At 40.2% G+C, this 11,999-nt stretch overlaps 1 protein-coding gene across 1 annotated transcript; it reads left to right on the top strand.

Annotated features, from left to right (window-relative positions):
• The first annotated feature begins 6,575 nt into the window (after positions 1–6,575).
• zfp36l2 (zinc finger protein 36, C3H type-like 2) lies at positions 6,576–8,122 on the top strand. Its single transcript, XM_062058805.1, has 2 exons — positions 6,576–6,858; positions 6,933–8,122. Exons 1-2 carry the CDS (start codon positions 6,769–6,771, stop codon positions 8,052–8,054), a joined length of 1,212 nt encoding a protein of 403 aa, XP_061914789.1. The 5' UTR covers positions 6,576–6,768; the 3' UTR covers positions 8,055–8,122.
• Positions 8,123–11,999: the final 3,877 nt, after the last annotated feature.

Here is an 11,999-nt window from a genome sequence, read left to right as displayed (position 1 = left end):
CTGACAATTAAATACATGTCAAAATAATGTTGAGCCCAGTGTATTATTGTATTAAAGGTGTCACCTTAAGGGCGCCAAGAGGTGAAGAAGGCAGGTTTACACTGTACAAAACCTTGACATTTATGAGGTATTTTAATAAAATAACTGTTCTATCGTGCACCACTGGAATCCAAAACTCTCATTTTAACAGCCTTGGAAATGAGTAGGATAGGGCTCCTCTAGGGTTACACTAAATTTAAAAATGCCAAAGTAGCAAATAATTGCAGTTTTACTTAATCGTTTAAAAATACCCTGTGTTTATTTTTCACACTATAGTAACTGTTACAAAAAAGCTCAGTTAGGATAATACATAATGTCGGTTATAGAGAACATTTAAGTCCTTTATATATTGAATCGAAATAATGAAATTGAATTGGGGTGGCGTGGCTCGATTGGTAGAGCGACCGAGCCAGCAACTTAAGGGTTGCAGGTTGGATCCCCACTTCTGCCATCCTAGTCGTCGTGTCCTTGGGCAAGATACTTTACCCACCTTCTCCCAGTGCCACCCATACTTGTTTAAATGTAAATGATAATGGGTTTCACTATGTAAGGCGCTTTGAATCACTAGAGAAAAGCACTATATAAATATAATATCCTTCACTTCAATACTTTGGTGCATTTGCACAAAGCAAACTATAACTTTCTACCCAAAAATGTACAACAATTTTTCTCAACAAAAGAGGAGAAATATAACCTCACATTTGTATGCACATACAAAACTTAGAGCTTTTAGTACAAAGGTATGAACTTAATTGGTTCTTGAACATGGTTTGTAAACCGAAAGGTGTAGAAGTTACAGTAAAGCATAGTTAACCATAAGAATCAATGAAAACATGAATTGATTCTAGTCTCGAAAAAGTCCATATTTTATTATTTTATATATACACCGTACAGTATATCAAACCAACATAAGAGGGTAATGACTCAAAAATATATTTTTTTATTATCCAAACACAACATTACTGCAAGCTTACAGTAGATGTCAACAAGCACAGTCTCATTAGCGCACTCCCAAAACGTTAACCACCATGTTGCTACAATAAAAAACAAAAAAAGGAAAATCATTGAATCTTGTGTCTGCAAATATGTGTGGCGTTGTTGAGAACTCTGGGAATTTTGTAGTGATAAAACGGGCAGTGACTTCACGTAGTCGCCGTTAGCGTTACCACAAACTAGCAGTGTGAGGCGATACTTCATCATCTTGTGTCCCGGTAGTGCTTTCTCCTTCACCGTAATAAAGGTCGGCTGTGGCATCCTTTTTCATCTCATCAGAATTAAAGACTTGCTGCAGAACAAAGCCCCCTTCGCTGATGAAAGCAAGCCGGAAGATAACTGGCTAAAACGCTAGCTCGAAGCGGTTGTCTAGCTACCCGAAGCTATACTGCGACACTGTGAGAGTTTAGACACAAAGAGTATCTGATCTCTTAAGAGTCACACAGCTCTGACAGGCGCAATGTTCGACAATTGTGGAAATAACTCGTAAGAATTGCCGCTCGTCATTGAAGCTCTTCAAAAAGGCTGCACCTCTTTGTACAAAATGTAAACAGGAAGTGACGTAGGGGGCCCGGCCTCTTCAAAATGGCCACACTTGATGGTTTCAAACGTCATACATAATGAATGACTGAATGAAGCTTTCGTACAACAAGACATGGTTAACACACAGAGGCATATTTGGCTTGATGTAAACGTTTGTAAACCAAAAAGGTCGCAATCGTAAGTCAATGTTCTACTGTATTAAAAGGATTAAGTAAAGAAGTAAAAAAATGTACTAATATGATCCAGTTTAAAAACTGTTCAAATTCAATATTTACAAAGTATAAGGAATAAGAATTCTGATAAACATCTTGAACCTTATTAAAAAATAAAATAATCTTATTTTGTGAGTCAAAACTTAGAGATTGAGCACAGGAAGTGAACAGATGTGTTACAAGTTGCTATGCTATTGTACCATATTGTAAGTATGCATGTTCGAAATAAAATCAAATTTTGCAAACAAACGGCCACTGTATCTGCCTAAATGATTTGCTGATTACTTCAAGCAGGGCTAACCAAAGTTTGGCCTGGGGACATTTGCAGCCCTGCAGCTTGTTTTTTTTTTTATTGACCAGCAACAGATTCTAAAATACAAAAATAAACAAGTAAACTAAGATAAAAACAGCAAAAGGTGGAGAACATTGAGAAAAAGTATAAATGTTGATAGTAATATGCTTTGTCAGCTATACAAAACATGTTAAAGTGTATACATGGGTGTTTTTTAGGAACTGCCTGCTGTAAAGATTAAACAAAAAGACAATATTAAAATATCCAAATGGTCCCCACAGCCTTAACCGTCTAGCTCAGGGGTCCCCAAACTATTTTTTATTTTTTTAATTATTAGTATTTTTAAACTGTCCTTTCTAATGTTTTTTCTACCGCTTGTTACTCTCGGTGTCTCCTAGCCCCTCAGGCACATCATATTGTCTAAAAATGCATTTTCCCATTGATGAAATGACATCACTGACAGAACTGTGTATATACAAAAACCCCAAAACCAGTGAAGTTGGCACGTTGTTTAAATCGTAAATAAAAACAGAATATAATGATTTGCAAATCCTTTTCAACCTATATTCAATTGAATAGACTGCAAAGACAATATACTTAACGTTCTGACTGGAAAACGTTATTTTTGGCAAATATTAGCTCATTTGGAATGTGATGCCTGCAACATGTTTAAAAAAAGCTGGCACAAGTGGCAAAAAAGACTGAGAAAGTTGAGGAATGTTCATCAAACACTTATTCGGAACATCCCATAGGTGAACAGGCTAACTGGGAACAGGTTGATAAGGATTTGCAAATCATTGTATTCTGTTTTATTTACAAATTACACAACATGCCAACTTCACTGGTTTTGGGTTTTGTATATGCTGAGGGGTGCAAAAAAGGCCTGGAAATACATTTTAAACAAAAACAGAAATTTTACCCAATGGTCTAAGTAAGACATGAATGTATGTAGCTGTATTATTTATCCTAGTAGGATCCCAGTACGGAATGTGTGGCCACAACACTTACCATATCTTCAAATAGTAGGAATATATTGGAAACAAAATGCCAAAAATCCACATTTGTATTTGTATTGTGGTGCAACAAAAGGCAATAAAAATGCCTTTGGCTACTCCGAAGGTGGTGATATGCCACCTGATGAGCTCAAACTTCAAATCAGAGTTAATGTTTGCGGCCTCAGAATTTCCCCTTAAAGTCCTAATGTGGTGATTATGCGGCGACAAAGGCAAGGAAGTGTGAAAGCAAGTGTTCTCGCCCAAGTTGCACGTTGCGGCCGTACTTTGGCTCCTTGTGTATACTCATACGAGCTGGTGTTTACCCGGTGTTTAATGACGCCGTCAATTGGACTGTGGTTTGTCTTTCCTTCTCGTTATGTAATTTGGAGGACAGCACAATGGGCTACTGTCCTGTGTGTGCGTGCGTGTGTTCATGGTGCCCACAGGCAGATGGACCCCTCTCCCTCCCTGCTAGCCATGTTCCTTCTTACAGTAAAGCTTGCGTAATGTTTTGGAACAGCCCTGCATCCCCCAATAAAAACAGAGCGGTGTGATTTAGAGCACTTTCCGTGGACACGTTGAAGGGTTTTCTCAAGAGCCTCGCTGTGTCTGTCCTTCATATTTAAGTGTTTATCTTGAGGCGGCCAATGGGGTAAACGGTCGCAGGGCAGCCCTCGGCTTAATTTTAGGCTTGGTAGTGCAGCACAGTAGTAGATTCCAAATTCTTCTATCATATTTTCCCCCTGCCTGTTACTATTGCTCTTTCCTCTTGGTTTTCTAAGAAATGTTTTATTGCCTGTCTTGCAATTATAATTCCAAATTGAAAAGGACATAATGGCTTCTGGTGTGGCAGTAACCAGCAATTTACGGTAGCAGGCTGTGCATTTTACACCCAGTCGCATGCATCTACTCTGCTTTCTCCAGAAGTGTGTGACTTTTGGTTTTAGTTGCACCAAATGAGACATGTTTGCAGCCTCACATCATTTTGCTCAGCAGAGGGCGCCATAATACCTTTCAGTTTCCATCGTGGCCTCAAGGGGGCGGTGTTGCTCTTTTGCACATTTTTAAAAAACCTGCATTCTTTCATTCAGGCCTGCTAGATTTTGAACAAGTTGGAAAAGGAAAACAAAAGAAGAATGCAGTGAACATTTCTAACCATGGTGTGTTTTATTTACTTTTATTGAAATCATAATTGTTTGTAGGAAATTCACGTGTAGGTCATTTCCACTGCTTGGTCCTCAGTGGGTCGCATTCTGCAGCAGGCTGTTGTTGTACTGCTTGAATAGATTATGCAACCAGTGGAGGCTAAAAATGGTCTTGCACTCTGCCTGGACTCATACTTGCGGTCTCACCCCATCCACAGGGAGAGTTTCCTTCCATTGCAAATACATATGTATGCTTCCAAGTGTGGTGGCCCAAAGGCAGGGCTGGTGTGTTGTTGATGCTGGTTCAAAACCCTTCACTTCTTGAAGGAAGTCCAAATATTTGCGACGACCCATTTCCTGTAGTCCCATTAGTGACTCTTTACTAGAATGACGGAGGGAAATGTGCATGTTTTTATGGTGGTTCAATCCAAATACTGATGTATTGATACCACATTGGATCAATACTAGCCTAATGAGTAATATTTTAAAATTATATGTTATGTTTATTATCATAAATATTTTTTATTTACACGATTGTCTTTAAATAAAGTTGATTTGATTTGATTATTATTGCTAAATACAACAAGAGAATCATTCTTGAACAGGTCAAGTCTTTTGAGTGGCTCTTTTAAGTGAACGACGAAAACAGATTCACAGTTGCAAGAAAATGCTCCAAATGTATAAAATGTTTATAAGTAATTAAAATGTCCCACACATGTGCACCATTTGACTGGACTAGAAGATTCACATGTGTATCTTGCTTTATTAATGTATTTTATATACATACAGACATGTTATGTTAGGGCTGTCAAAAATAAGGAGTTAACTTGTAATTATTCACAAAACAAATATTGCATTAATGATGCAGCTGAGATAGGCTCCAGCTACCCCCGCGACCCCAAAAAGGGACACGCGGTAGAAAATGGATGGATGGATGGATGTATACACACCGATTAATCACACTTTATTTTGACCGTACTTGCTCTTTTACCTTAACCATGGATGTTTACCTGACAGGCCTACCTAAGGTTGTTTTACAGTCAAGTCAGTGATCAGGTCCAAGCACACGTCGGTGCAAAGATGAGCGATGTGTGCTGGCTTCACAATAAACCCTGGCGGGACGTTGGATAAAACTTTTACCAAGTTTTGAGCAAGTAAACCAAGTGCATTGAAGTAACATTTAGAGAATGTTCCTGGATGACATTCCAACCAAAAATTGCATTTGTGTCTAAATATTGGGGTCTTTTTTGTTTATTAATTTTAATCATGTGAGTAATAATCTGTGATTAATCATGATAAATCCACATTCAAAAGTGTGATTAATCTAAAAAAAAGTAATCATCTGACAGCACTAGTTACTTTTGTAATTATTGTTTTCATATTTTTGTGTACTTGTGATCCACAAAGTTTAGGTACAGCTTCAAATATTGCAGCTTCACCACATCGCAGATGCGGATTTTTGGGGATATATATCCATCCATCCATTTTCTACCGCTTGTCCCTCTCTGGGTGACGGGGGGCTGGAGCCTATCTCAGCTACAATCGGGCGGAAGGCGGGGTACACCCTGGACAAGTCGCCACCTAAATTGCAGAGCCAACTCAGATATACAGACAACATTCACACTCACATTAAGTATATTTTACATTTTTGGTTCTAAATTTATGAAGTCAAAATAACATACATCCATAAACGTGGATGCATATGCTAAAGTGCAATATATTTATCTGTACAGTAATCTATTTATTTATATCTGCACCTTATTGCTCTTTTATCCTGCACTACAACAAGCTAATGCAACGAAATGTCGTCATTATCTGTACTGTAAAGTTCAAATTTGAATGACAATGTCTCTAAGTCTAAGATAAAAATGGCTAAATAACCAAAAACATATCAGGTATTGGCCACTAGATGAGCCCAAACCAATCAGAGCATGCAGTTCAGTATTGTGGCCACTGATTGGTTGAGGCAGCATTACTATATTGGGTTAAGATTGTTAAGGTGACTAAAGGGTGTTATTTCATATTTCATATTTAGAAAGCTCTCGTTATGTTGAAAAATGTATTATTGTTTCAGAATAATTCCCACTAACAGTGTATATATTAGTTTGAATTGTTGTATCTTATAGCTACCAGATAATAAAACCAAGTAACTTTAAAAAGTGCAAAAGTACAATAACAACAAAAATAGTCCTTATGTCTTGCATGTATGGAGGAATTGACAACAAAGAATATATAATGTCTTTGAATGGATTTTTTTTTTTTTTTTTTTCCCAAAAAGAGAAAAGGGGAGGAGGCGACTCAGGCAAAAGTTTGCTCCGACTTCCCGTCGCTCCTCCCCGGCCACCGGCAGGCATTTAAAGCCTCCTGAGAGCCTGCAGCTCGCAGTGAAGCACTTTTGGCTCCGCGCTTCTCAAAGGGGAGGAATCGCCACAATTTACTACTCACCCAAAAACTCTTTAAGCAACTTTCCGCAACTCTTTCCACCTCCACCCAAAAACCAGTCGTGGCACAAAGTAGCGCACGTCGCAGTGCAGCCTGCTCGTTCCTCCATGAAAGAAGGAGTGCACCAGCAAGTTTGGGGAAGCGACATGTCCGCCGCCGTCTTGTCCGCCTTCTACGACATGGACATGCTGTACAAGGTAGCTTGAATTCATCCCAACTGTTTGCTGCAACAAGTTGCAGCCGTCTGACTAATAAATGTGTTATTTTGCAGCAGGATAAAAGCACGAACATGAACGCTCTGCACATCAACAGCATGCTGGACAAGAAGGCGGTGGGAGCCCCGGTCGCCGCTCCGGGCTCCGGCGGCGCTTTTACGCCGGGATTTTTCCGCAGAAACTCCACCAGCAACTTGGAGGCGCTGAACAAATACAACATGAGCTCCTCCTACGGCATGAAGGAGAACACTTCCAGCGGGACCACGTCGCTCATGAACAAGGAGAACAAGTTCCGTGACCGCGCCTACAGCGACAACGGGGAGCGGGCCGCGCTGCAGCAGAAGGCGGGCTCGCAGATCAACTCCACCCGCTACAAGACGGAGCTGTGTCGGCCCTTCGAGGAGAACGGCTCCTGCAAATACGGCGAGAAATGTCAGTTCGCGCACGGCTACCACGAGCTGAGGAGCTTGTCCCGTCACCCCAAGTACAAAACGGAGCCGTGCCGCACCTTCCACACCATCGGCTTCTGCCCCTACGGTCCCCGGTGTCACTTCATCCACAACGCCGACGAGCGTCGACCGGCGCCTAACGCCAACGTGCAGGCGGGGGAGGCGCGCTCCGCCCGGGAGATGTGCGGCTACAACCACCGGGACATCCTCCCCGCTCAGTGCTACAGCCAGAAGGAGCGACCCAAACTGCACCACAGTCTCAGCTTCTCCGGCTTCTCCAGCCAGCACGACCTGGAGACGCCGCTGCTCGACAGTCCCACGTCGCGGACGCCGCCGCCGCCCGCCTCCAGCTTCTACGACTCGGTCTCCTGCATCAACAGCGCCTTCTCCTTCCCGGGACAAGACTTAAAAGCCTTGCTGGCCGTTCACACCTCCGGCAGCTACTCGAACAACCACTCGGCCGGCGCCCACTTTAAGAGCATGCAGAGCGGCCTGTGTCCTCCCTCCCCCCCGGCCTACAATATGAGCCACTTGCAGGCGCTGCGACGCCTCAGTGAGTCCCCGGTGTTTGAGCCTCCTCCCAGCCCGCCTGACTCCCTCTCTGACCGGGACAGCTACGCTAGCGGGTCCCTCAGCTCTTCAGGGAGCCTCAGCGGCTCCGAGTCCCCCAGTCTGGACGCTGGGAGACGTTTGCCAATCTTCAGCAGGCTGTCGATTTCTGATGACTAAGCGTGTCATCCATTTCTGATGACTAAGCGTGCTATAAATATATATATACATATGTGTATGTATACTGTATATATATGCATATGTATGTCTATGTATATATATATGTATATATATATGTATATGTATATGTATATGTATATGTATATATATATATATATATATATATATGTATGTATGTATGTATGTATGTATGTATATACATACATATATATGAATGTATATATATATGTATACATATATATATATATATATATATATATATATATATATATATATATATATATATATATATACATACATACATATACATTCATATATATATATATATATATATATATATATATATATATATATATATATATATATATATATATATATATATATATATATATAATTAATGGGTGGGTGAGTATTCCCGCTCTCCCAAGCCAGCTTCCACCATGCTGAAGTGCCTTTGAGCAGCTGACGTGACCTCCCTGGTGGGGGGCACAGTGAGGAAAGTTCCACCCGCAGGGATCAATGAGTATCCTTGTTGTTGTTTTTTCCCCTCTTTTTATGTAATATAGCTGTATTCAAACTTTAGATAGCAAACAGAAGGCATTCCATCAGTGCCTTGCCCAAGGGTTCATGCCAGCCCCCTTTTTGGGATTAGACGTGTGAACCCGACTTGACAAGCTGAACAGACTATAAGCGGGCCGATTTCCTCCCATCCTGCCAAGAATATGCCTAGACTCAAAGTAACACCTTTTTTTTGTTGTTGTTCAAAGTGCATTTTTCTTTTCTTCTCTGAAAGCTTCAACTTCCATTCCATACCTGTCTTTTCACAGCAGCGCCACCCAGTGGTTCGTTTGGTTAGTGTAGTTGGTTGCTTGGTTGAAAAGCACTCTTGAGTTGGGTTCATGTTGGGGAAATCGCTGCTGATGGTTAAAATATATATTTTTGTAGCTGTTTTTGAGTGATTTGCATAGCGGTGCATAACTGGCTATGGACTATTTAACTTATTTATTATCTTGTGAAACAAGTATAGGCTACATTGGTAATTTGTGTCCATACTGTATTTATCAAGTATGATGAAGCAATAGATCTATATTCTTTTATGTTTAAATTATGATCGCCATTATTAATCTACATAAAGTGGAGTGTATGTTCTTTTCACAGTAATATATATTGTTTCTCCTTTTTTTGTAACTTCACCTGGTTATTGTAAATGAGTTAAAAAAAAAAATCTTAATTTAAGAGAACGTATGTATTTATTTCATTAATGTTCTTTGTTTACGTTTATTAAAGTTTGCGTAATTGCTGTTTGCTTCTGAGCTTGTGTGTCAATGCTGTAGAAGGCTTTTTTTTATTCTTTCCCTATTTAGATGATTCTTTAGAATGTAAACAATGTGGTTGTACAGACCGTCCAAACCTTTAGTTTTTTTTATCGGGATCAGTGACAAAGAATCCAAGTCAATAAATTAACCAAAAAGTATTTTTCTTTGATTTTCTGTTTGCACGAGGTCACACTGTGATTCCCGCCACGTGCTCAAGAATGTAGCAATCCCATGTGCCCCAGTATTATTGTGTAGTGCCTATGGGGCTCACCAACATGCCTTTAAAATTAACCAAATAAAGTATTTTTCTTACATGGCATCTTTTATACGCAGGTTGAAATGAATGTAGTGTCAGATTCTATTTTTCTAAAGGTTGTTACCACTCTGAAAACAACAGCCGTAACCTTTCTTAGTCCCCATTCCTCTTCTTTTGATTGTTTTCTTTCTGCTTTTCGGTCTTTTTGATATCAAAATGTAGTTTGAGTGTTGAGTTTGCTGCAGAGGGAAGTGGTTGAACATGTCTGGTTTGTACATAGTAGGTACAGGGGGATGCGCACTATGTACTTTTGACTACTTTATCAGAAGTAAAGCTTTTTGAATGTAACAATGGACAAAAAGACAACAGGAGTTGTTTTTGGGGGGGTCAGTTCACTACAAATTGAGTGTGAGACTGTTTGTACTGTACATTTTTTTTGTAGTTCTCCCAATAAAAAACATTTTGGAAAAAAATAAGTGCCTTTGCTTTAATTTCAACATTTAGATCAGTTCCTGGTATGCAAACTTCCATTCTTTAGACCCCACAGTTAAACCTCCTCTGGTTCTCGTCAGTTTTACCACATGGCTGTCATGGCTATTTTTCCTTGTAGTACACAAAAAATACAAGCAGTAACTTTTTACAGCAAAAGCAAAAAGAACTGAGCTGCGACTCAAGACCATATGAATCCAACATGTCACCTGCACTATCTGATAATTAACATTCATGATAAAACACCTTCTTTAAGGCTAACAACTGTCTAAATGTAATATGTTTATTATTGTATTGTGTAAACATACACAATAAGCGTCCTTAACTGAACAATGTTGCAGTCTAAAACACAACCTTTGTCAATAGCGATAAGTATAAAATAATTATACTCGCATATTACAGATACAAAGTCTCCAAGGCAGAAGGTTATTGGAAAGTATCCAGTAACAAACGTGTCCACATCATTTAGCTGAGTCATGAGAGTCACACGCTATAGGCTACTAGGAGCGAACAGCTACACAACAGGTAAGCATACAATAGCACACAAGCTAGACATACGTAATGTGAGTCCTTAGTTGAGCAATACTGCAGTCTAAAACACTGCATTAGCAATACAAACAAGTATCAAATAATTATGGTTGCATATTACCTACAAATACTCTTCAAGGCAGAAGCATACTGTATTAGAAAGTATCCAGTAACAAACGTGTCTGTGTCATTCAATTTTACTGTGTCATGAGCTTAATTTATTGAATTATTGTGGTCGCTACGTGTCTCCAAAAAAAATACCACTCTACTTCAACTTAAAAACAGAATACGTTTGTGTTTTTCATACCTTCCATTGTTCTATGATTAAGTAATTTCACTTGAACATCCAACACTGCAAAATGATAAAAGTATGTATAAGTCGTGCTGATATCGTATCGGTATGGGGCACTACTCAAGGGTCCTATGTCGGAAGGGAAAACGTTGTTTTGTCTCATGAAAGAGGTAAACAACATGACCTCATGGAAGTGTCAATAAAATCTGAGCGTGACTATCTTTGGAGTTGCAGGGATTGGGTTATGTATCTGTTGTAGTCAATGATCCGCTATGGATGGCTGATCTAAGGAGTTAGGCCTGGAATGTTTCAGGAGCCAAGCAGGTCAGCTTTGCCATCAGGGTTTAAAACCTCTGATAAGCGATACTTTACGATACCACATTTTAACAGCCAGCAGAGCAAGAACACGCTCAGGTGAAGTGCATTCCAAAATACACAAGGATTCCATTAGGATTTTAGAAGTATTTGGACACTGACACTTTTTACGACTTTCCACCAAAGCAGATTCACAGTACAGTGGTACCTCAACTTGAGTGCTGTAAAGTAATAAAAGCTGTCTCTTGGCTAATTGTTGTACTTTAAGTTGCAAACTAAAATATGAGGTACAATCATCCCCGCCAATAGCTGACGTAGCAAGTATCACATTGAACCCCGTAATATTGACTCATAATATTGGGGCGGCATGGCGTGGTGGGTAGAGCAGCCGTGCCAGAAACTTGAGGGTTGCAGGTTTGCTCCCCGCCTCCATTTGCCATCCAAATCACTGCCCTTGTGTCCTTGGGCAAGACACTTAACCCTTGCCCCCAGTGCCGCTCACAATGGTGAATGAATGTTTGGTGGTGGTCGGAGGGGCCATAGGCCATGCTTCCGTCAGTCTACCCCAGGGCAGCTGTGGCTACAAATGTAGCTTACCACCACCAGGTGTGAATATGGAGGGAATGAATGATGGGTTCCCACCTCTCTGTGAAGCGTGTCTAGAAAAGCGCTATATAAATCTAATCCATTAATATTAAAACATCTGGTCAGAACGAAGCAGAACGAGTCTCACGGCAGTCAATAATGTA

This window comes from Entelurus aequoreus, linkage group LG09 (assembly GCF_033978785.1).
Source record: "Entelurus aequoreus isolate RoL-2023_Sb linkage group LG09, RoL_Eaeq_v1.1, whole genome shotgun sequence".
Classification (NCBI taxonomy): Eukaryota; Metazoa; Chordata; class Actinopteri; order Syngnathiformes; family Syngnathidae; genus Entelurus; species Entelurus aequoreus.
The sequence above is the reverse complement of the archived record's forward strand: the minus strand, read 5'-3'. Positions and strand labels throughout refer to the sequence as shown.

Bases quoted from the DNA above. Each gene is read 5' to 3' on its own strand.
- zfp36l2 (XM_062058805.1), top strand. From the start codon at position 6,769: ATGAAAGAAGGAGTGCACCAGCAAGTTTGGGGAAGCGACATGTCCGCC. The intron at 6,859-6,932 runs GTAGCTTGAATT...GTTATTTTGCAG, and splicing joins ACATGGACATGCTGTACAAG to CAGGATAAAAGCACGAACAT.